The following is a 26,225-nucleotide window of genomic DNA, read 5'->3' on the forward strand; positions in this document are numbered from 1 at the left end:
TACTGATATATTTTTATTTTATTTCCCTTCAACTTTTATGCATATTGATAAGTTTAGTCTGTTTTGCAAATACTTACTAATGCTATAATACGTTTTCCCATATCTCCCTTCTCAAATTTTTACTGTTATTGATTGAAGATTCAATTGAGAAATGTGTTTAGAACCCTGCTTTCTGTGGTAATCATAGAAGTCAGTGGGAAGACAAGAAAATTGTATTGAAAGAAATTGTGTGCGTGTGTGTTTTGTGTTTCAGCATAGATTATCTCTGCCAAAATAATAGCTGTCATTTTGTTCTTGTTATATTAGTGGCCTGTAGCTTACTACTACCCTTTTTGCCGTGCTTTTGTCCATTCGTCTGATTGTGAGTAGAAAAATTTTGTGAAGGGCCATAATTTGGGGGCTTTATTATGCTAATAAAATCAATATTTTGTTATCTATTTAAATTAAATATTCCAAGATGGTGACCCCACTCCACCCTAGTATCAAAGCTGCAGACCTTAACATTCAGTGACTTTGAAACTTGAGTTCTGTTTAGAATTTCATGTCATGCCTGTCGCAGGGGAAAAAGATGGAAAATGTATACGCTGAGCCTATAGGACTTCCTGCAGTGCTTATTAATCCTTTATGGATCATTTGAAATGTTTCTAGTTTATTTAAGCTTTGCTGCCTGTATCAGATTGTTCTGCAAAAAAAGGAGAAAGTGATCATGCTTTGAATTTTTAAAAATGATCTCACTTTCAAGCAAAAGCACTTTTATGCTCCATTAGAGCTGAATTTGCCAAACTCTTACATCGTATTAACACAAGCTTTACTGGATAGATAAACGTGTTGTTCAAAGACTGACTAGAACTTTACCAAACTGCATATTAAGATTTTGTCCTCTTGCAGTTTTTGTCTTGAATATTTTCTTCATGCAGATGGGCGGAGAGGCAGAATTATTTCATTAAGAAACTGTGCAGCACGGTTTTAATCTCTTAGGACAGAAAATAGGGAAATCAAATGTAGTAGTTCAGTGTAAGACTAGAGAGTCTGGTAAAACTGCTAAGGGTGGCATCCTTCTTTTGTGGACAAGTATTCAAAGTTTATATACATAATTGGGGCTCTGCTTTTTATGTTTTGATGCTGTTTTTAAAATAGGTGATAGAGTTTTAGAATAAATGCATTATGATTTTTAGCTTGTAAGACAAAAAACAAACCTCTGGATCCACAGGCAGCAGATGAAAACTCTGGGTAAACTTATCCTGGTGGCAAATTAAGCAGTAGTGTGCAAATGGAGTCCACCAGCACAGGGGTGAGTTTGCCATTGAATTCACTGCACTTCGCAGGCATACAGAGACCTCCAGGTCCCTTCGTAGGAAGGTTTGTCTGAAGGTTGAAATATCCATGTTTTCTATTTTCTGGGATCCCTTCCTTTCAAAATATATTTTCCTTTGTCTAATTAGTAATTATATTTACAGGTGGTTGTGTTGTCTTGTAAGTACTACTTCCAGGGAACTTTTTAATTGTTGTGTGTGCTAGTTAGGCCAAGTTCTTTATGATAATGTAGGTATACTATCTCTTAGTTTTACTGTTTCCATAATATTTCAACATGCTCTCTGCTCAGAGTTATGTTTTGCAGGCATGGGTTATATGAACTTTCTGCCTTAAAAATCAGTAACTTCACAGCAAAATGGAAAATTGTTTGTTGTTAGTCTCTAGGAAGTCTCTTGTAAGAAGTCACATTCAATACTGGAATGTTATTTCTTCTGTTTCTGTTATTTCATGCGTTTTATAACATAGGAGTATAGGTTAATATCAATATGCAGTAAAAACATCTTTTATATGTTTATATGCTTTTACAAAATGCTTATTACCATAGTAACTTAGGGAGTCTATTAGGTTAGTATATTTCTTTAAATGTTTCTAAAACATACATAAAGTATTCTGCAGGTATTACACTAGAAAATTTAAGTGTCTGGTTTTTTTGAGGAGGCACAGACTTCTTGAGTGCCCATGCCAGGACATTCTGTGTGTGTGATCATTATTCCATTAGAAAAACAAAACTCAAAACCAGACTAAAAAAAAGGAAGCAAAATTATTTGGAATATCAGCTTAAACTTTCAGACATTTTGTTTGTGTGTGTGTGTGTGATCTGACTTGAATTTTAGTCAAAGGAAATTCAGAAAAGGAAAATGTAATTTTTATATATATGTATGTGTACATGTGTTGCATATGTAAATATATATATATATAGCACATATGTATCTGATGGAATCTGGGAAACAATTGGATTTTTTTTTCCTGAAAAAGTAAGACTAAATAATCTGAATTGTTCATAGTGTTTGCTTTTAGTCTTCTGTCTCACTTTTCCCATCTTCTGACCTTTCTCATTTGTCTCTATTGCTGTCTTCTTGAGTTTTGATAAGTTAATAATGCCTGAGTTGTGCTAAAGCTAATTTAAAAGAAAAAAACCCTTCAAAACACTCTAATGTGAGTGAAAGTGTTGTCACATGTTATAGAAGTTCCTGGCTTAGAATTAACGTGTCTAGTGTAAGATAGGTATTTGAGAAGGGAAAGATTTAATTTATAAAGATCAGAGGTAACTAATTGGAGAAGTCAGGGTAAATTATTCTGGTTAAAAATACTGGATGATAAGGGTTTGTCGTAGACATCTTCATTTTGCTGCTGATTTCTAAAGATAATGGTCTTCACTGAGTCATACATCAGCGTCTACAATTGGTGTAGCAGTCTTTCCTGTAGTACTTTTGCAACTGTATTGGCCTAAGGTGGAACTTGATCTTGCATATTTCTTGTCACGCAGGATGAGAAAAGAGGTTCTACCAAACTTTCTCCATGTTCCCATGCATTACATCTGTTAAGAAACGCATGCCAGCCAGCCCAGAGGACTTGCTGCTGATAATATGGGGTGGGGTAGGAGAGGCAAAAGAGGGATGAATTGCATTCAGGGGTTTTTTGGTTGGTTTTTTTTTTGTTGGGGGTTTTCACCTTCCCAACCATATTGCCTAATGATATATGCTGTTGATGGACTGGGTGATGTTTTCTTTTAATAAATTAACGTGTTTGCCAAGAGCATCTTCAGCTGTCATATGGAGCCTTAATGTTTTTGTTTTGTTTCTCCCAGGCCCAAATATTTGGAAGTTGTGAACTATTTTGTGATAACATTAATCAAGTTTGTTCTTCTCTTAAGTAGTTCTGCTGGCATTCAGAGTGTCTTGCATTAACTCCTGTTAGTACCCACCTGTGACAGTAATAGTCATAAGCTAATCCTCAAAAAGCTGGAGACCATTCTTATGACTGGATTCAGTGTTTCTCAGGCAGCATATACTGCTGTCCTGCAGCTGGTCACTGGGAATTCATAAGCACGAAACCTCTGCAGTGCCATAATCAACTAACATTCTGTGAAATGAATTTTGAAGGGAAAGATTTTGTTTCCTTTTCCTTTATCCTAGAGCTCTCCGGAGAGTGACTTACTCTAAGCAGCAAACATCAAGTAGCTCTGACTAATTCAGAATGAATTACAGTCAGTTCTGAAGGCTGTGGAGAATTGGATAAACATTGGGAATCATTTTGGGGGTTTTGCTGATATCAGCCTCAACTAACCGCTATGGCCACCTATTCATTAATTTTAACATCTAGCTTAGTATGAAAACAAAAATTCATTACTTGTATCCTTTCCACATCTAAAATAATTTCCAAACTAATTATCACAGAATTATAGAGGAATTCAGGGCGAAAGGGGCATCAGGAGGTTGCCTGGGGGAGTTCTTCGCTTCAAAGAGGGCTATCTTTGAAATTAAATCCAGCTTCAGAGTTGCTCAGGACCTTGTCCAGCCATGTTTTGCCTCACATCCTTGGTCTGGCCCTCCTGAAGATGTAGCTGTCTGTCACAGCACTGCATCATGCACTGCCACATGTGCCACATTTCTGCAGTCACCACGAGGTCACAAGTTTCTAAAACTCTGCACAGTCTTTCAGTTCTTCTTGCTTGGCCCCTGTGCTCCATGTCTTTGAGCAGGGGCACTTAAGATGGGCTCTGAATTGTGCTGCATTCAAGGGGAACGTGAAAGCTTTCCCATCTTGCTGTCCCCTGGGTGTTTCGTCACTGCTGCTTGTACTGTAACTGCTCTCCAGGCTTTGGTCACCATCCCAAAAAGATCTATCTTAAAGTCATCCTCATTAGGTTAGCAAGCCTGATGGAAAAGGTGCTATTCCCCTCCTTTGGCAGATGGATCTTACCACTTCTCGCCCTGTTACTGAGGAGAGGCAAAGGATAGGTTCCCTTGACCTGCTGGTAACACTCTGCCTTAGGCAGCTGAGGATGCTGTTGGCCTTCTCTGCTGCAGTGACATGTTGCTAACTCATGTTCAGTTTGGTATCCACCAGTTTTGTGTCATCAGCAAAACTTGCTGAGGGTACACTGCCCCATCATCCAGATCGTTGATGAAGATGTTCAACAGGACTGAACCCCTGGGCTACACTGCTACTTACTGGCCTCCAACTAGACTTTGTGCCACCCTCTGGGCCTGGTTGTTGAGACAGTTTTAGATCCACCAAGTTTTTCCTACCATTGACTCATATTCTCTAGGTTTAAGTTACCTTGTGTCACTTATGCTTTTCTCCCATGAATATACTTAGACATTTTCATCTAGTCAACTCTCAGTCTTCTTTTTTGATAGCAAGAGATGGCTCTTCAAGGTCTGTTGCTGTTATGCCTTTCTTTTTTCAAGGCCTTGAAGCATTGTTTATGGCTCTTCAGTGTACCAGTTAGTTTTCTCTTTTCTTTAGCTATTGGCACCAGGACTGCATGTGCTCCAGTATCTCTCTCACCAGTATCTGTGAAGAAATTCACCTCAGTACTCATACACAGTTCTTCAGTATTAAATTGCCACATTTTGCTATGTCTGCCTTTAAAGCTTATGTTGAATAACTTATCTATCATGACTCCTTTTCAGCTGATAATTTGTGGCACACAGTATCCCCATTCTGTAGGTGTGAACCTCTAGTCTTTATTCCCAGTGTGTCATTTTTGTTTCGCTGTACTAACGTGTATTTTGTTTTCAATGAGCACAGTTTACCAAACCAATTTCCTCACGCTTATCATTATTTGCTGCTCTGCTTTTGTCATCTGTACATTTTATTTGAATTGATTTCTCTCTTCTGCTAATCACTGATGTAAATTTTCAAGGGTGTGAGTGTAACCTTTTCTTTGTGATACATCACCAGAATCCCTCTCTATCCCATATTGACAAATGCTTACTTGACTGCCATCACTTTGTGTCTCACGGACGATTGATTTTTTTGAGACACTTCAACTTTGCACCTCTTAATCCATTTCTCATGTACTTTATTAACACTGTGCAATGCTAATTCTATTGCAATGTCCTTTGGAGGTAAATAAAACACTGTTCAAGAGATTAATTATAGTACATCTGCCTTTCTCAGCCATACTTGTAATCTTATGAAAAAAATGGACTGCCATGCTTGGTTGAGGCTGTGTTGTGTGAAAACATGTTGGCTGATACTAATTACATTCCTGTTCTTAAATTCTTGATCGGTATCTGATGCATACGAAGAGTTACATGGATCATTCTGGTTTGCTTGTATAACTATTTTAATGAAAATTAGCATTTTGGTAAATACATGTGTCTCAGTCTTTTGAGGTAGCTTTGAGTGTTGAGAAGTCCAGCAAGTAACGGATCTTCTTGGCTCTAATAATACAATGAAGTTCAAGCGTTTGTTATGTGACTATACTGAATTTTGAAGGCCTATTAAGTACTTTATTACTAACAAACCAGAAGATAGTTTTTAATCTTTTTGCTACTAGACTGTATTGTGCTTTTCCAAAATCCAGAAAGAAGTTACGCTTCTGGTTTTTTGTGCTGTAAACAATCTTGTTTTTTTCATAACTTTGACTCAGCTCTATATTCTTAGTTAATACCTGTCTTAATTTTTCTTGTCAGTGTTCTACTTCAGAAAACTTTTGATATATGTCAGCAGCTGTCTGCTTTCAGTCTCCATTTCTTACACATCTGTTTTATGCATTCTACAAAGTTAAAAATTTCCTTGTAGTTTTGCTTTCCTTAAGAAAAAGGACTTTCAAGTTGATTGGAACTGTTCCTTTACCCATATAAAAATATAATCAGGTCATAATACTGTTTGCTAAGTAGTCACAGTCTTCTACTCCAGTCATTTAATTGTCTTTACCTGAGGATTTGTTTCAGACTTTTTTTGTTAACTGTTCTCTCTAGGTTTTAGAAGATATTAGTTCTAGAGACTTTGGACAACATGTGTCTCCCACAAACTCAAAGCAGCAACATTTTTCTCGCAGATAGGGAGTAACAAGTAACCTGCTCTGCTCTCAAGAGGCTGCAGCTGGAAAGGTGCTCTTGGGCCCTACTAATTTCAGTGTTGAGCTGTTGGCTTTAACGGCCTTGCAGGTCTCAGTAGCAGGTAACCTTTTAAAAAAGAAAGGTTAGTGTTTCTGAAGAATCATTCTTTGCCTGCTGTTTGTTCTTCTTGAATGTGATTAATTTTTTTTTTAGTGTTAAATTAAAAAAAAAAATCTGCAACAAAAACGTCCTGTTTATTTTGGTTACTGTGTATGTTACCAGTGTATAAGCAACAGAAAACAGTCTCTTCCCCATTTTCAGGTCTTTTAGGTCAATGAGTTTGTGACAGGAGTGTATTTCTATTGAGTTGGCTGTTTCTTTTAATGCTTACACAGGAGTATCAATTGTTTAAGGTCCATATGGTTACTTTAGTTGGTGTCTAGAACAGTCTATGTTGACAAACTCCTTGATGTCTTCTGGGCCAACCATTCCCCTCAAAGCAGATCCAACTTTGATGTTAGGTCAGATTGTTTAGAGAGGTTCCACAGCGTGCAATACCACTGCGAGAGCAGACAGGTCTGTTTTGTGCAGCCCTTTTTCCTACTTTTAACACGGCCAAATTCATCCTCAGTGGTCAGGCAGACAGTTCAGACAGTCACATCCACTTCTGTGAGGAAGGAGTGGTACTGACTGGCTTCAGATCAGTCCATTTAGAAATACTTTTGGTAATCTGTGGTTTATGTAATTTGTTTCCATCCATATGAGTTGATATAAGTAGTTATATTTATATATTGGAGAGGGTAGAGAGGAGGTTGGCTGTGTATCTGGGACCTTTTATTTTGAGACTCAGCAAGAACAGCATCAACAACAGCAGCCAGTCAATTGTGCTGATTTGTTCCTCGGTATTTTCTTTGCTGCTATTACTTCTTTAAAAACAAAACAAATGAATAAAAACAACCACCACCACTTCCTATCGTTGTTCTTTCTGAAGGCTTGTCCTTCTCATTTTTTTCTTACTAGCCTCAAACCATTTAATAATAAAATTTATCATGTATTACATTGGTGTAAGTTCTGAAAACAAAGCGTTAACATTTTAAAACATTGCCACATTTTAGGTGTCTGGCTTGCAATTTTGTATTCCAAATCTGTCTAAAGCTGAGTTGTAGCTGAAGTTTTAACCTAAAATGAATTAGTATTTTTTCAGGACTAAGGAAATATGTTGTTTCATTCTTGAACTAATCCACAACAGCTCTTCTGAGATGCTCTTGTTCCTTTCTGGCTTCAGTTGTGGGTCCTCAGAGTTGAGCACATCAGCCTAGATTTTTGAGTGCTTTCTGTTCATCATGGCAAGCAGTAGATATGCCCAACTTATAAGCCCTTGAAAAACTTAATTATTAATAAAAAAAAATCTATAAGCTCTCAAAACTCCATCTCCCTCTGACATTCATGATCTCTGGTCTGCATCTGTACAGTGTGCCGTATATGGAGGTTTCCCTTCAAAAGATGTTTGCTACTACCAGGGAGATTGATATGGCATTGGGTACCAGGTGCTGCTGAAGAAATCAGTCTCTCCTAAAGAGGCAAAGACTGTGCAGCCTGTCTGTAGCGGGAAGGGTAAATCAAGTTAAGGCCGGGGGAGGCAGAACAAGAGCTCTCTTTTCAAAAAGAATAGGCAGATCTAAGGGAAAGTTTGCGAGAGACCTAAGAGGACTTGCAGGAAAGAGTTGTGGGCAGCTGTTGAAAGTACCTACAGAAATGGATGGGTAGCTGAGGGGAGGAAGCCTGAGGAGGAAGTCTGACTATCTCAGAACTCTTACCAAAAGGTTTTTTGAGACTTTTGAGTGTCTTACTTGATGTTCATTTTAACTAAATAAGAGTAGCGAGAAGAAAATGGAGCCATTTAAAGTGGAGTTAAGTAGGGCAGAGTATGTTTATTATCTCAGAACAAAGTATGCTACACATATATTTTAATCACTCCAAATCTAAGTGTTATAAAACCAGAAGTTGCATTTGAAGTGTACACATCTCAATACATGAACCTGCGTTAGGTCCACCTAACAACTATGTTTATGCACAGTAGTGATCATCTTCAGGAGGAATGAATGAGAAAGGGGAAAATCTGATGTAATATAAATTAGTTTAATGGAAGGCCACTGGTGTGAGAGTGCTTGAATTATAATCACTTACTTATTGCATGATACTGCAGTAAAGCAGTGTTAAAGTTGTTCAGGTAACCTTGCCATACCTGAAATGCAGGTGCTGTGGCTTTGAAGTATTTAATATCTGGCTATGAGGAAGCGTATGCATTTCATCCTTCCTTCCTCTTTTCTACTGGTTGTCTTATGTCATCCCATGAAAATCCATCTAGCTTTGATAATTTTACAAACCTTTAAGAATTTTTTTTTCAGTACAGAGCAGGATCATGATTTTTAAAAAAATGATTGCAAGAATTGAGTATAGATGAGTAAAGAGACTAGAATTGGCACATGGGACTGGAGGTGTGGAGCTGGGTGAAACTAAAAGCAAAGAAACTGAACTGAGTGGAATTGGCTGAATTTGAATACAGGTTATCTGCTGGATAAGCACATGCCCGAGCAGGTAGGCTTGACATAGCATGAGGAGGCAGGCATAGATTAAGCTCTCCTGTGAAAATTGGGACAAGAGAAGCAAGCAGTTATATTTGAGTGTGACTGGCCTAATAAAAAGAGTATGAGAAAATTCCTAAGTCTCTGCTTGCCTCTGTTGTTGACAAATAACAGGCAAAATGTGTACCTTGCAGAGAAGATGGAAATTCACAGTTATTATGGGTTACTCTGTTTATTACAAGCAGCAAAATCTGTGTGTTCCTTTGAATCCTGTTCTGTAGAAGAATGGGAAGAAAGATGGAATTTTTAATTTAGAAATAGAAGACGGATCCTGATTCTTCAGCTTTAGACATTTGAAAGTTGAAAAAAATCCTAGAATGAATAGTGCTTACTTCAAATACATAAATGGCCTTGATTAAACTTATCTCTAAACTCTCTTTTTTTCAGTACATTGCAGCCTGTAGGTTGGCCGGCACTCACTCATTAGATGAGCAGCTAGTCTGTGTTTCACTGCATTGCTTAGTGCATGCCCTTTACATTACTGAGTACACACTCTGAAAATTTACCTGAAGTTATCTGTTTTTCTCATGGAGTTTTGTGTGTCATGCTTCACTATAGGATCAAATGGTTCTTAAGGAACATCTTTACAAGAGCTGTGTAAAGCAAGGGGACAAATTATTATTTTCATTTCTCAGAGAAATGAGGCATAGGGGAATGAACATCAAATGTGTATATAAGTTTGGGGGCCGAATTTGTGAAGCAAAGGATCTGTGTTGTGTAACTACCTGAAGCACAGGTTTTGGGTTACTGTTGAGTCTACTCGAAACTTCAGCAGTGTAAACCTCCAAATTTCACTGAAAACAGACTGATTCCTCAAGTGATCGTCACCTGTGAGTTGTTTCGATAAATTGAAAGCGACTTGTCCAGCAGCATGGAGAATCGCGTAGCAGAGGCACAGAATATGCTTCAGCTCCCTGGGGCCAGATTTATTTGCCTTCAGCACTTTGTTTCCATTTCTTTCATTTTACTACGTACTCTCCAGTGTTCACACTACGCAGGGATGCAGCAGTAGTGTTACTCACTTTGCAAGCCTGTTTTATCCTAGTGGCAATCCAGTCCTTTAATGAGAATTAAAATATAGATGTGGTCCTTTAACTGTAAATTGACACGTGATTTGTATGTACAGGGAACTGAAATGAGAATTATACTGGCTTCTGATTGTGTGCTTCTTGCAGCTTGATGTATTTTTCATATACTCTGTATGTGAACATAATAGTGAGAGCATCCATTGCTAAAGGATGCCATTGCATTTTACAGGAACCATGTACATACATCGCATGACAGAATTTGGCCCATAAAGAAACATAACTTGTTTTTATTAATGGTATTATGAAAATTAAGCTCTCAGCCATTCAGTCAGTTCACTGTGGCATAATAGATGTTTTAGCACAGAACTCATGCTCCAATAATATATAGCAAATTTATTGTGAAGTCAGTTAGTAACAAGTATTAAACTGTTTTCAGCAGATTTTTTTCTCAAGCAAAATTATTTCTCTGTATTCGTAACACATTTCTGAAATAATTGATTTTAATGTGCTTTCTTGAAGTCTTAATAGAAGCCTATAGTATAACAATAAGTTCTGTATGATTATAAAGAAAATAAGTTTAAAATTATTAGCTTATTACATATATAATTCTACTCATAGACAAATGTTTTAATACAGCAGGTATTCTGTTAGAAACCACCCAATCTGATCATTTTCAGAGTTGTTATTTTTTCTTTTTTAAAGCAGTTACTTCCTCTCTGATTTTGGATTTTAATCATGACTTGACTTAAGCTTTCATATCTTACTGATGCTGCCAGTCAGAGAACTTGAGCACTAAACAGTTTACTCAATTATCTGCTATACAACAGCTGCTAATATTAAAAAAAAAAAAAAAAGCCATCTCATCTTTAGGTCTGCTGTGGACAAAAAAAGCAAAGGCACATAAGATGACTATAGCTGCCCTGTCTGCTTGGCACCGTCTTCCTCCTCCTCTGTCTCTCTCACTTTCAGTTTTCAGCGTAATGAAGAGCAGGAGAACAATATTCTGTAATTAAGGATTCCATTAAGTTGAAGAAAAGAGCAAATGGAGTTGTTTGTTCTCCTAGCTGAAAAAATTTGTCTGGGGCGGGGGTTAGTGGTAGTAGTGTGGAAGGAGAGAGAGGTGGGTGGAGAGACTAAGTCAGGGCTGTTTGTTGAATATACTGTTAAGGACTGTTACCATCCTAATTAATCAAGTTAGAAATTACAGCTGTAGTCGGTTTCCCTCCAATTCTTGTTATCAATTTTCTTCTCTTTTGAGACAAAGCAAATATAAATTTTGTGTTCATTTGTCATTCGTTCTTTGACTTCAGCATCTCTGAAAATAACAATGTAGCACAAAAGCCCAGTATTTACCTAGTTGTAATGTGGGTTGCCATGGTGTTTTGCAAATTATTGCAATTATGTTCACCATGCGAGTCGCCCTTGGTAACTGGCGAAAAAACTGATAATCCTGTTTTGAACAAAAGGTCAAATTGCTGAATAGAAAGTCTTGATTAACTAAAAGATGTACAAAGTGGAATTATTTCCTACCATTCAGAAATAGTTCTTGATCGGGTTTGGGGGAGGGGGTGAGTAAGTACATCTGATTACTGAAGTACAAAGCATTGAAAGGATGTTGTCTTGAGCCTTTCATGTAGTCTTAATGGTGGCTTTTTTGTCAAATTTACCCATTTGCGGCATTGAAAGAGGCAGCTGCATTTAAGCTTGAGAGATGGTGCTTTTTCAAGAGTTCAGTGCATGGAAAGTTCTCAGCAGTATCTGCAGTTTACTATTAGACCTTCAGCTATTAAAACTGATGTGCTGCATTTGAGCCCATAGCTCTTGGTGCTTGTAAAACCCTCTGACTGATGATCTAATAAAGAGCTCTTACCGGACAATCTCTGATCAGATACTTTAGAAAAGAATGAAAGGAAAAAAAAATAACCACAGCTCTGAAAAGGATGGGCATAGAAACACATGGCTGTACTGAAGAGTTTGCTTTTGTAATCTACAGTGGAAATATTAATAAATATGACTTTGTTTTCAGTTTAAGTACTTCAAATGGCCAACATATTACTCCAGAAATAATTTTTATTTACATTTACAAAAGTAAAAATCAATCTGAAAAGATTAAAAGTTCTTTGTAATCACCAGTACTCAAAATTGCATAAAAATGTATAGAGGGAATGGTCCTCTTCTGTTGTCATATTCAAAACACCAGGATGGATTTCCTGCACTTTAATGCTTTGAATTTCCTTTCCTCTTTCCTATTTTTTTCCTATGGGGGTGCAGGGGATGAGTGTTGAGGATTAAGGGTTTTTCTTTTTTAATTATTCTACTTTTTGTTTTTAAATAGCTACCTGGAAATTAATTCTTAAAACTTTGGAGAGCCTGTGTGAGAGCAGCATGAAAGCAAAGTAAACCTGGACAAGTTTGTGGGTTGACATTGTGCATCACCTAGCAACCCCCTGGCTCATCCAGTTCCCTTGTCTGCCCCCGGTCCTGTTTACAGACCATTCAGACTGCTCTTCGAAACCATGAAAGATATTCAGTTTCATTAGTGCCATTCTCAAGGAGAAAATAATTAAACTTAAATGAACAAACACTGCTTAGTGATGCTTTAAACTTTTCTAGTGTAAGGTGACCGGACTGTTGAGACAGCCGTTACCTGTCACTCCGTTGAGCTCCTCTGAACTTACATACCTATGTGTGTATGTACATTGTCATTTTTAAAATTTTCAGAACTGTATTAACTCCTTCAGTATTTAGAGATGTTCATAACCATATTGCAAAGATATTTTTTTTCACATAATCAATCTATCTCTACCAGTTTGAAATGTATACTTGAATTGACAAACCTTACTGTTATTGCCACCCACATGAGTAAAAATCTCTGCATTCTTTGTTACATCTAAAGTCATATTGAACTTCCTGCAAGACAAGTCTGTGAAGGAGGAAGAAATTCAAGGACTGCACAAATGTCTGAGGAGAGAGGGAAGAGGACAGAACTGTGGAAGAAGAGGGGAGAGTAAAATATTTTTAGCTTTCTGACCAAAGTAGAGGCACAGATTTTAAGAAATCTTGAGTTCTTTTTGTCTGTATGTTGCTAAATTCTTTAACAAGCAACACATGGATGGGCTGTATGAGCAATTTGTGCTTTGCTGACAGTTGACAGACAAAGCAAAATTTTTCTGAAGTGAGTTACTGTACTTAGATGTGACCTATGATAGCCTAAGAATGTGGCTTGCTTTCAGTTGTATGAATAGGGAGAAGATATTTTGCAGAATGAACTTGAACATCCTTCCAGAGGTTTTAGCTCTCTATACAGAAATATGTAAGACATTTTTCACTGATCTTTTCTCAATGTAGTTTTCCATTTTCCATAGTCATTTTAAGTATGCCTTCTCCCAGTTGCTTGCTTGAAATCCACTTTAACTGTTTTCAGATTGTCTTAAGTAAAATAAAACTGTTGGTAATCGCTGGTTCTCTTTGTGAGAACTATGTTAGCGTACGAACACTTGTGCTCTGCTTTTTAATGTCTTGGGGTACGTGTTTTGGTGCCTAGAACCTTATTTTGCTGAAGATAAGAAGACCAAGGTACTGGCTTTGATGTGAAGTAAAGCAGAACGTACTTGCTAATTTAGTTTATGATGTACAACTGTTAAGGTTGGAATTTGTCCACTTGTGGTGCTATTACATGTGTTTAAATGAGGGCTACTGTTTGCATCAAACCTGTCATAAGGGTTTGGAGTGCTCTATTATCCTTTCAGTGGGCTGATGACAGAGCCTGGGTTTGCACAAATGAGATCAATAAGTTTCAAATAACTTGTATGAAATGACATGTGACTGTACATTTAAAGATGTCTTTCTTAAAAAAAAAAAAATCAATTTTTAATAACATGTAAAACTCTTACATTGACCTGCAAGATATTTTTCACTTCTGTCTTGTTTGATAAGTTTGTTTAAAGCATTTTTTTATGTTAGCTTGAGCATTTGGGATCTTTTTTGTGGCAGGAGAGTAGGGTGCATTTCTTGCTTCTTCCATTTTGTCCTGCTTTGATTTTTTTTTTCTTTGAGACTTCTAATGGTCAAAGTGATATGACACATGCTGCTGAGCATACATTTTCTAGAGATTAATGAAGTTTTCTTTCAGTCTTGGGTGTTTTCTTTCAGTTTTTTCTTTCAGTTCTGATTTAGAAGGCAATTCAAGTTCTGTTATTTTGGAGTATCCAAATCACAAAATACCATTCTTGAAAATCTGGATAATGGTGAATTCAAGAGGAGCAGAATGAACCATCCAGGAAAGGAATTTCCTTTCTTTGTTAGAGTTTTTTTATCCACTCCATCCCACAGCTGAATTCAGATCAGTTATATAGCCCAAAAGTCAAGGAGCTCTGAAAACGAGGAAGTGTTTCAAAAATAAATTGAAATTATATCTTCAACTTCCATTGAAGTGAGGCAGCATGAAATGGAGTGTGAAATGCAGTGGTCCCTGTTTACTTTTTCCCTAAATTGGATGATCAGGTAGCATCAGACTCTAAAAATACTCATACTGGGAAATGTAACCTATTTTTTATGGATGAGGAACTGGCTACAGTATTTATTGTATAGAAAAAGAAAAAATTAATGTGAAGTCAATGGCAAAAAGTTGATGAAATAGTTCCTTATCTATACTTGTGATCCAAATGGTCACGTACTGCGCTGATTCTATGATCAGGTCTCTTAATGCACTAGAGTTAGCTTTATGTATAAATTTTAGGAGCAAATTTCAGTCATCGTTAATATAATGGTTACTAAAACTATTTGCATTGCTTCTTGGAATTTAAAGCTAAATGTACACAACACCTAACAAAATACCAGAGCACATGGAATAAGCATTCCCTCAGTAAAGGATTTAAGCTGTACAATAAATTTATAGAGGGGTGTATGCAATCCTAAGCTTCTTCACCATTCTTAGTATATGCTGCAGTATTTTTTCCTTTCAGCTGGAACAAGCTTGGCAGCTTGTTTAGAAAGGTACCAGTCCCACTTAAAATAAAGAGACAAAAGCTCTAGTCAGCCAGCATCAATAATAGACTCTTGACCCAGCTCCTTTTATAAAACAATTTATTTGAAGAGTCTGTGAAAATATCAAAGGAATTTGTTACTGGGAAATGATTAAATATTACAGTTAAGACAGCAGTATAAAGTCTTAAAATACAACATCCTCAAAGATCATCCTTGTTTTATAGACTCAAATTCGAGTATGAATATGTTAGGTAACTTAGTTTTAAGAGATTTTTGGCTTTAAAGTTTTAGTTATGCCTGGCAGTTCAAGAGAACTTACACTCTTCATTTTGGAAACCTTTTTAATTTTTAAATTCTAGGATTAAATTTAGACATATCTTTTCCCTAGTAAGGAATCTCTGGAACCTATTATTAGGGCTTCTGTTTTAGTACAATATGGTCTCTTTGTAGTAACGTATTAAAGAAGTAGAGAGAGCTTTTCCAGTAATTTCTTGTTAAAGTTTGACAAAATGGAAAAGAAGGTTGGAATGACTAGTCAATAACATTGTCTGTCCGTATACTACTTGACATCTAAATGTCTGAACCTACTTATTGAAGAGGCTTTGCAGGTCCCCTAGATTTCCCTCAAAGATAAAATGAGATCTTACTCATAGTCTCACCAATCTTTTTCTTTTTTTTTTCTCCTCAATGCTTGGTATCTGGTTTGCTTGTGGAATATCAAAGCTTTGCAGGATCCTGAAAAAGTGGGTGACCCTGAATTCTGGATCACTGATTGCTTTTAACTCTGTTACTCTGTTTTTTAGGGTTGGTTTGCATGATTCATGTCAACAGAGTATGTCTGCCCTTTCCTTGTCAAGGAGATCATAATTGATAGGAAAATGTCAAAATAGCTGAAGATGCTCCACCTGTGGAGCTGCAGGCCCACCTTCTGTTTCCAGAGCTAACTTCCGGTATTAGTCTTTTACAGAGCTAACAAAAAGTCTGTTTCCTCAGAGAAGCTGGCTGTTTCATTATTCTGTAAAGGCTTCATTTCTGATGGTGGTCATTTTGCTAAGGGATGAGGAAGGAAGGAAGCCTGATGGCTCATTTTCCATCCATGATACTCTTCTGTGACAGAATATTCTTTTTTATTTCCCTCAGATTTCTTTCTGACAAGTTTACCTCAAAATTTCACCTTGATAGAGAATTTACTTGTCTTTTCTTTCCCTTGCCCAAACAGAGTGGATGACCAAGAGCTAGGTTTTTAGACATCATGAGGTGTTCCTTTCATATGTTGATCCAGTCTTCTATAAGTTCAGATAATTCAGTCTCCAGGTTGTTTGTATTAGTAGCTACAAGTTCCAAAGGAATGGCCATCTCTGCTCAGGCTATCTAGGAGACTCATAGACTTGACTGTGTCATATGTCTTAAGATATCACCCATGTGGAACCATCCTGATCAGTGTTCTCCACTCAGTCTGCTTTGCTAGTCTTACTGATAAATTACTCCATCCGTAAGACTGAACAAGCAGCTGCCTGACGTATCTTTGTACTTGCTCTGGAAGGATAATCAGGATGAAGCAGCTAGAGAAAGTGTATGAAGCAGGCAGGCACCAGGAGACTGCACAGTTCCTTTTCCTGCAGATACGAATAGCGTGTTTCTGATTATACCAATCCTAGCCTCATCAGGTTCTCCATCTTGAGAAAGCCTTTCAAAAGTTGAATGCCTATGCCTTTCTTGTGTCTAGCAGCAGTAGAATTGGTTTCTTTATAAGAAAGGTCTGAGGTTTTTACCAGGTGCATTTCTCCATGAAAAACTGGAATGTTGCCTGAGGAACTAGAGTTATGCCGGACTTCACATTGCTAAGTGAGTGAAGTTTCCCTTGTGAAATCTTGTATTTCACTATTTATGATAACATGGCTGACCTGAGGGGATTTCTTCTTGGGATTGTAGCAGTGGCAGGTAGATGTCACTCAAGTCTGTGTTACCTACCGAAATTCTGGAGAATGACACTAGTTCTCACTGTCATTGTAGTTTTCATTGCTGCTGAGATCTCATCAGGGTGGTGCAAGTGCATTGGATTAAGTCACTGTTATTACGAGAGTATTTCTTTGTTCTGAACAGGAAAAAAAGCAGATTAGAAGTTGAAATAATGTAAAAGTAATTTGGTTTCTAGTACACAGCAGAAAAGCTTTCCTGACATTACAGCAATAGCTCATCTTTAAGTTGATATTGACACCACATTTGGTATTTCAATTTTAAAATTGTGATGTAATTCTCTAAATATGTAGCTATTGCTAATAGTCAAAACACTTGCCAAAGAATGTGCAAACAGAGGTTTTGGCTCAAGTTTAATTCCTGAAATGCTGTATCCCACTGAGGGACATTTGTCTGTCTGCTTCCCCAAACATTCAACTATTTATGGAAGACACAGACAGGTGCAACAGGGAGAACACTCTTGTGATGTAGAACAAGTTATTGCAAGTGGAACTGATAACTTTCAGGTTACTGAGTCAAGTCCACTGTTGCCATGAGAAACTTCATATAAAATATTTCACAAAAGCATCTATCTTTTTACATTGCATGGAGGTATCAGTAGATTTGGTAGTTTACCCTGTAATGCAGTATTGGTGGAACCTCATTCTTCCACGGGATTTAAAGCCACTTTGACCTGCCTGTTAGGCAGTGCTATTCATAGTAATGGACACTGTCAGGAAAATGAAGTCTGAAGCTTCTAGCCTTGGAATTAGTGGAGATAATATGCCTTTGTAAGAGTAGCCTGAAAGGAGAGGTCAGTTTGGAGTTAGAGTGGCTTGATTAGTAACTTACAGTGATGCCTGAATCAGAAAACGTTCGCTGTGTTGTCTCTCATGTTCAGCCTTGCTAAAGCTGGTTTGCCGATCAGTGACATGAACAGCAAGCTTATGCTGGTTGACTAGGAAAGCATGTCCAGGTTATGTTCCTGCACTTCCCTTCTGGTAGGTTTGATGATTTAAGAGGATAAATTCAGCTCTGCAGTGAGGAAGCCATGGCTTTTCAATCCAGTGTGCTTGAGGTTAGGTATCCCAGCCATCTGGAGATTGAACGTCACCCACCAAAATTCCATTTTCAAAAGTCAACACTAAGATTGTCTTCAATGGAGAGTAAGATTGTAGAGAATCAAGCACCAATTACATTTTAAATTCGACTCCAAAGTGATGGATAGTGACCTCTGAATAACTTTCAGTGCTTGCAGTTTACTTCTTTTTACTATCACATTTTTTCATTCCACTTGAACTTCTAAAGCGTTGTAGTTCCTCAGCATCCAGACTGTCTGAAAGCAGGAACAGACACAGAACTGAAGTGTCCTAAATAATCACATTGAGTCCTCTGTTGTAGCAGGCAACCAAGCTACATTGTGAAATGGAATTTCTAAAAACTATTAAGATAAAACTCAGTAAATGTATGTTGTTGACTCCTGCAACTTCTGTTTGAAAGGCTGTTCCAAAAGCACTTGCCTCTGTATTTTGGGGTAATATTTATAATGCTTGTTGATCACTAGAATGAGAGAGGCTAATTCTCAAGAACAGACTTACAAAGAAAGAAAATTACTTTTGACTTGCAAATTTCTCCCCATTAGCTACAGTTTGTGGACATAGTACTCTTCAGGGATTTTCTTTTATATTGTGCATTTACTTCAGGATGGGTTTTTTGCATACATTTTTTATATTTTAAAATGAACCAAACATTTGTAGATAGAATGTTTGGAAATGCTAGTTACTTTTTTTTTTTTCCCCTGATCAACTCAGATTTCATTTCCCACAGTGCTGCAGATACCAAGTAGAACAAAACTGAAGGTCTCCTATTATGAGTTTGTTTGATCTATTGCAAATTAATTTACAGACTTAGTGATAGCTGCTGGGAAATGAAGGATTGGTTTTGTTTGGTCAGTGAAGATGACAGGCATGGATCAAATAAGGGTTAACAATAATGCACTTGAACAAATTGAATCGGAACATAATGCATGTATTGAATTTGATTGCAACATGCATGTCCATGGAAAAGTTTTTTGTTTAAAACAAATCAAGGCTTATAGCTTAATTATCAAAGCAAAACAAGAGGCATAAAGAGCTACATGTTTCTGATACTACTTTTTTCAAAAATAGCTCCCTTCACACAGTTATCTACATGTTTAATTTCCATGCATAATAGCAACAGTTATTGTTGTCATTTGTTAAGAGAGATTAACAGATAGTAAGTACAAACAAACGCAAATAAGGCCTGAATAGAGAGATGACAAAGAAGAAGAAACCTCTTTAATGTTAATTATAACTAGTAGGAAGTCTATACAAATTACATTAACTGTTTTCTATATGAGTTGAAGGGACATTTGGTTAGTTAGGATCTGTGTTATGTTTGTGGTTTTTATTGTAGGCAACAACTTAGATCTGTGCTTTTAAAATATAGTTTATTGAGAAGTGTACTTTTCAGTGAAAGTTACTTGTTTTGATCATTTCTTGGTAGTTGAAAACAAGTATAAAAGCTGTTGAATATGAACACTTATTTTTATCCTGAGCTATTGTTTCTAATTTAAACATGGGGTTTCAGTCTTTTTCACCTGTATTTTGTCAACAGCAAGGTTTCCAGCACTTTCTTCAAAAGTGACTGCACTAGGCTGAAACAACTGCATTAAGAAACTTGCTTCAAATGTCATTATTCAGTGGCAGTTTGGGTGGACCATCTATGTATTTATTCCCTTATAAGACAGTAGAAGCCGTACCTTGCAAGCGGTGTAGTCCTTTGTCTCTTAATTATTAGCTAAAAATGCCAATAGGTGGCAGAAAACACACTGTTACTTTTGTCATGTGTTATTTTCATAGTTGTCTATTTTTGAGTATTCTGCTCAGCTGAAGCTGGGATGCTGCTCCCATTCCAGGCTTTGTTTTTTCAGTTGCACTTGCATTCCTAAACTAAATACCTTGCTATCTGGCAGTTTCCATGCTATGTTTTTCTAGTATAATAAATAGTTTTAAAGTTAAAGTGTAGACATTTAATGTGTTTTGAGTCATGAGTGTTCTCGTCATGCACACAGGATCTTTTCATAGTTACAGCTGAAATAATTATGCTGTTAAACTGGGGGTTTAGGAACGGATGAGGACACCCTCTGCACCTCCCCCTGCCTGGCTGTGTGTTTTAAGGCCCTGTGTGTGCCACAGAGCTACCAGATGTTTCATGAGAAGGTAGAGATGCCACATAGTAAGCAAATATGGCATAAACAGCTTTCCACACAGAGCATAGGTTTTGTCGCTAAGAATAAACTTCATGGAAGATCTGTGACAATTCACTATCCTTTCCAGAAATGTTTTTGTGTTCTTCTTCACAGTGGCTCTAAGGGTATTTTCAGTACTCACATAAGTGAGCGCTTGAAGATGCCAGTGCTATCCTTGAATTGCTTTATTTGGTAGAAAGGTATTCCATGTCTATTAAAGTTCAGTTATTTTAAAATTGTGAGGCAACACATTAACACCTTCCTCTTTCCTAGAAAAAAATCTTAGGTTCATTTCCAAAACCAAAGGACCAGCTTTTTGACTTGAGACTCATTTGTGTCTGCTGAATCCAGAAGACACAGGTCAGGTGTCTCTGTTAGTTCAGGTCCCGAATCAGGACTTTTCATGGTGAAGCATCTGCCAATAAGTAGCTCAGTCATATTAAGCAGCATCTGTCTTTCTAATGTCACTTGCAAAATAGTTGTCATAAATAATATGTATGTGACAAGGAGAGTGATAGGGCAGTGGACACCAAATTATATCTACAGAAGGTTTTTGTATTCTTGGAATTTTCTCACCTTGCAGTATTGAAAATATAATGATTTCCATTGTTAATCTGCGTAACAATAAAATTCAAACATAATGATCAAGATACACCCATAATACTGTTCCAAAAAGCATGCTCTGACATTAGATGTACACTTATTTTATTAAGAGAGTCTAGAGCAGGGTTTGCCTCATCCCTAAGAATCTGTTTTTTGGAGGTGCTTTATTCTTTCCATTTAGTATTAACAGATCATAGGGTGACTAGCTTAGGCTGGGTATCAGGCTTTTAGATACCCAAAGCTGAGTGAAATTAACCCTAACTGTATATCTTAATGGACTCTTTCAATTTCTCCATTATAGACTTGAGCACACATCTTGGGTAGTTCTATATACCTTGCTGTTGGCATGAAGTTCCCCACAAAGTTTGCCTGGTCTGCCCACATGGGCATAAAAGCTCCTTTCTGCAAGAGTAATTTGAGTGTTTTGATGGGCTCAGCATTGAATGTGATAATATTGAGGATATTATATGGCTGTAGACATTGTGAAAGAGAGGTCTCTGAAATAAATTATTTGGAAAGGATTTGAGGTTTCACAAAAACAACAACAGCAAAAAAACCAAACCAAACAAAAAAAACCACAACTGAATCAAACTTCTGGCACTTTTGAAAAGATTATAGAAGAATGTATTTTTAAGTTGAAGAAAGGGTTAAAGCTGACAAGCATGAAAGAACACAGTGTTCATGTTATCTGATCCTTTAGAGAACAAGCTGCAAAACCAAAAAAAAATCTTGGCATACTTCAGTAAAATATAGGAAAGACATTGACAAAAAATAATAAAATGAAATTTTAAGAAAAGAAAACAACCACATCTTTTAAGAGTAGACATAGTCAAATCTCATTTTAACAAGGTTTTGGAAAGTGAAAAACTAAAGTTTATGTATTCACTGAGCACTAGTGAGGCCCTGCCTCGAATCCTGTGTTTAGTTTTGGGCCCCTCACTACAGGAAAGACACTGAGGTGCTGGAGAGAGTTCAGAGAAGGGCAACGAAGCTGGTGAGGGATCTAGAGAACAAGTCCTGTGAGAAGCAGCTGAGGGAACTGGGGCTGTTTAGCCTGGAGAAAAGGAGGCTGAGGGGAGACCTTATCGCTGTCTACAACTACCTGAAAGGAGGCTGTAGCATGGAGGGGGTTGGTCTCTTCTACCAAGTAGCAAGTGAAAGGACAAGAAGAAATGGCATCAAGTTGTGCCAGGGGATGTTTAGATTGGAAATTAGGAGAAATGTCTTCCTGGAAAGGGCTGTCAGGCACTGGAACAGGCTGATCAGGGAAGTGATTGAATCACCATCCCTAGGGGTGTTTAAAAGATGCATAGATGAGGTTCTTAGGGACGTTGTTTAGTGCCAGAGTTAGGTTAATGGTTGGACTCAGTGATCTTGAAGGTCTCTTCCAACTAAAATGATTCCATTCCTTCGTACACGTTCCAAAGCATTTGAAATAAAGTAACTCAGATATCTAACTTTAAACTAAGAAATGGGCACAGTCTTATAGAATCAGGATGCTAGATTACTGAGATACAAAATACAGATTCAGTTTTGGCCATACCAGTGAGGAAAGAAGATGTAAGTCACATGGTTAACAAATTTGCTTTGCCAGCAAACCAGAATCTCCAAGAAATGGAAGCCAAAAGCGGTATATAGTTGCAGGGTTTCGTAACGGAGTTATAACCAAGATGATGATAGTGACAATGCTGCTCTTAGTTGGGCTATGGAAACTGGAAAGGTAGGAAACGTAATAATAATTAGAAACCAGAGTTATCACCCTGCAAATCAGGTAGCAGTCATTGCCAGACCGTAATGTTGGGACAGCTTGTTAAAGAGCCAGTGAGAAGGGAAGCAAGAAACTTTGGGTTGCCCTCTGATTTGTAAAATTTCTGTCAAAGTACCAGGAATCCTGGTATGGTTAGATTAAACTTCTTTGCTGGAGCAACAAAAACAAATTTTGACAACTGATACAAAATTAAACACTATTCCCAGAAGAGGCATCAACAGCTGATAATCTGAAATGCAGAATTTGGGAGTGCTGAGCTGCTCAGGGGTGGTGAAAGCAGGAACTGTTTGAGAAGAGTTAGAGAAAGACCTTGTGATACCAAGTTGACTTGTGTGTTAATGAGGGAAGATTAAATCCTCTGCCATGTAATGTTAAGTGGTGCAAATGCTAAAAGCCCAATCTTAATTTTGCATACAGTGTGTGTATTGACTTATTACTGAAGAATAAAATTGTGGTTCTTGGATAATAATAAATATCTTTCTGGAAATGACTGCTCAGTGCTCAAATGCTCAGTAGTGCTCCAGGAAAACAAAACTTGAGGAAAAAAAGGATCAGAGAACAAGATGGTTAATACCATCTTGTTTCTGTATAAATTCATGTTCATCCAGCATCCTGAATATGATGTGCAATGCTGGTTTCATCTCCCTCCTCATGTGTCCCATTTTCCCCCACCCCCTGATTTAAAAAATGACCTGGACAAGATTCAGAAAAGGGCAACAAAGATGTGGAGTCATTTCCATGCAAGGGACGATTAAGTAAATTAGGACAGTCGTTTGGAAACAAGTTTGATTGCAGATGATGTGATGGAGGTTTATAGAGTCAGGAGTGGCATGGAAAAGGTGAATGCAGAATGATTATTCCTAGTCTCTCCTGATACAAGAACTAGAAGGCATTAAAAAAGAAAATATTTTATTATTTTGGTGCATTCAGGAAAAATAAGGTACTTTTTCATATAGTGCATAGTTGTCCTGCAGGATGTTGTAGGAGCTTAAAGTTTACATTGGTTCAGAAAGCACTTGAAGTTCATTGGGATGGAGCTAGTAATGCATCACCACTGAGTATAGAGAGCGATTCAGGAGGTCCTTGAGCCGTTTCCAAAAGCTGGGAAAATCTTCTTGAAAATTTTTACTGTCTGCTTTTTCTTATGCTATTTTTTAGGTATCCGTATTGGTGGTTTTAGAGATGAGGTGTGGGATTGGTTTAACCTACGGTTGAACCCGGTACAGAAGGTACATCCTTTACTGATCCCAGAAGCATTCTTTAGTATTCCTAAGAGAAGCCTTTTGCATTGTCTCCCTGAACTGATACAGAGCAAGCTGGCTCAGATTTTATTTCATTTTAACTCAGCAAAATGTTAGTTTTTCCTAAATAAGTCAATTTATGTTGAAGTCTCTATTAAAAAAATATATTTACAAAAAAAGAAAGAAAAGAAAGCTACTGGCTGTCACTAGAAAACCTAAAAGTTAAAAATATTTTTCCCCTTTAAAGCTCAAGCAGAGAAATGGCACTTTATTTTAAAATTCAATTTGTTACGGGTCTCTGGGGCATCTCGCTGTCTGGTCTCCATAGTTGTATAAAATAATTCTGTAATATGTTAACATCTCAACTGGAGAAGAGCAGAGGTTTCAGTGTATTTCAAGGAAGTTATGACTACAATGTGCAGAATGTGGGATTTTGAAGCAAGACTTCAGCTTTGTTCTCTGCCATTGATTGCATTACCTTAAACAAGGATCTTCACCTCTTTAGAATCATAGTATCATTTCAGTTGGAAGAGACCCTCAAGATCACCGAGTCCAGCCATAACCTAACTCTGGCACTAAACCACATCCCTTAGAACTTCGTCTAAACGCCTTTTAAACACTTCCAGGATTGATGACTCCACCACTTCCCTGGGCAGCCTGTTCCAATGCCTGACAGCCCTTTCCGTGAAGAATTTTTTCCTAATATCCAATCTGAACCTCCCCTGGGGCAACTTGAGGCCCTTTCTTCTCGTCCTACAGCTTCACAGAAGATGTTAAATCTGGCTCTTTTTTTTAATTATTTTTTTTTATTCCTTGACTATGATTTGTTGTTTAGGTGTGGTAAAAAGAAGCTATAACTTGAATTTATTGTAAAACTATATTTCCTTCTATGTTCTCCCCTTCTGCAGGGTTGGTTAATATGTGAGGAGCCAACCTGCCAGAACCGAACCCGTCGAGTTCCCCTGCATTTTTCCCGGAGCGGCCCCGTGTGCCAGGCCTGCAGGAAGGCTGTTCTGAGACCAGAGGTGAGTGTTTTGGGACAAAGCTCTGAGAGCAGTGGAGCAGGATTCTCATGAAGCTTCCCTCTCTCTTAGCTCTGCCTTTCCAAAGTAGCAAGATTAAGCAGGAATTTTTAATTAGTTTATTAGTTTAAAGGGGACTGTTTATGCTTTTCCGACCCCACTTTTAAGCTGCGCCCTTGTCGCTGTGAAGAGAGCGTGCCATGCAGCTGCTGCATTTGGAAATTTTCCAGCTGACAAGCATTTGGTCAGCAAACTAGAATTTGATGGAATGTTTCTGCTAGAATACAGGTAAATTAAAATAGGCAAACAAAACCACCTTCCAGAACAAAAACAACTGTCTGCTTTTCTGCCGACTGGTTCTCACCTGACTGAACTTGGTGCTAAGGAGCTGGAGGTGGGCTTCAATGCCAACTTCTGGGGGTAATCTAAGACTCTAAGTAGTTTCAGGAGACGAGAAGTTCTGAGTTCTGCGCTTTTGGATTTGGCTCCATGCCTGAAAAATATAGCTTTTAAACCTCACATTGAGTTAGATGGGCTGCTCTTCCAGAGTTCAGGACTGCCTGCTCCACCCTAGCTGGTTCTCTTGGATTCTGAGAGTAAAGGAAGATGATTCTTTTTTTATGTTGTAAAACACTTGCAAAGGATTTAAATTTCTTTGTTAGGAAAAAGAGAAGGAAAAAAAGACAGTTTCACAGTCTTGGCATTTTCCAAAATTTACTCAAAACAACCAGAGAGAGATAAAGATTCCATTAAAAAACATCGAATCTTTGACTGGGGTTTGTTTCCGGTTGGAGTAAGTCTTTAAATTATCCTTTCTTACATAAAAATTACAAAAATCAAGGGTTTGAGGTGATTCTGTCAAGTGAATGCTGTGAACAGCGTTGTTTTATTTACCACATGAGATTTCTTTTGTCCTTCTTATTCAGTCCTGCAGACGTAAAAAGTCACAAAGGATAAGTGTCAGTAAAAATCAAGGGGCTGAAACAGTATTGTCAGAGAAAGACTGATCAAAAGATAGCCATTTTTGGCATTAATGGTAAGTTAGTATTGAAGAATATAAGATCAGATACTGGACAGCATTAAAAAGTGGGTAAAAATGAGTGGAAGTTCCCAGTCTCCTGACACAGGAACCAGGTAGTATCACATAAAAAGGAAGAAAAGCAAATCCATCAGAGAACAAACCTTTCACCTGTGGCATTAATCTGAAGTATATTGCCGTGAGAAATTTAAAGCCAATACCAGTGGAGAAAGAGACCAAGGCTTATATGGGTACTAGAGGTGTCCAGACATGTTGGCTATCTGCAAAAATTTATGAAGAAATTCAGGTTTTGATCCAATTCCTAGCTATTAGAGAGACAGGTGAGATCTGGTAAGGA

General features: G+C 37.5%; 1 protein-coding gene across 2 annotated transcripts in view; it reads left to right on the top strand.

Annotated features, from left to right (window-relative positions):
• POLA1 (DNA polymerase alpha 1, catalytic subunit) overlaps positions 1 to 26,225 on the top strand; it is a gene marked incomplete at both ends in the record, with an annotated part of 204,290 nt that overhangs the window by 113,637 nt on the left and 64,428 nt on the right. For both annotated transcript variants that reach the window (XM_080364084.1, XM_080364085.1), the window contains one exon: positions 24,736 to 24,852. In XM_080364084.1, coding sequence (XP_080220210.1) covers positions 24,736 to 24,852 — 117 coding nt within the window. The remainder of the gene's footprint in view (positions 1 to 24,735; positions 24,853 to 26,225) is intronic.

Source organism: Nesoenas mayeri (genome assembly GCF_963082525.1).
Source record: "Nesoenas mayeri genome assembly, chromosome: 1".
Taxonomy (NCBI): Eukaryota; Metazoa; Chordata; class Aves; order Columbiformes; family Columbidae; genus Nesoenas; species Nesoenas mayeri.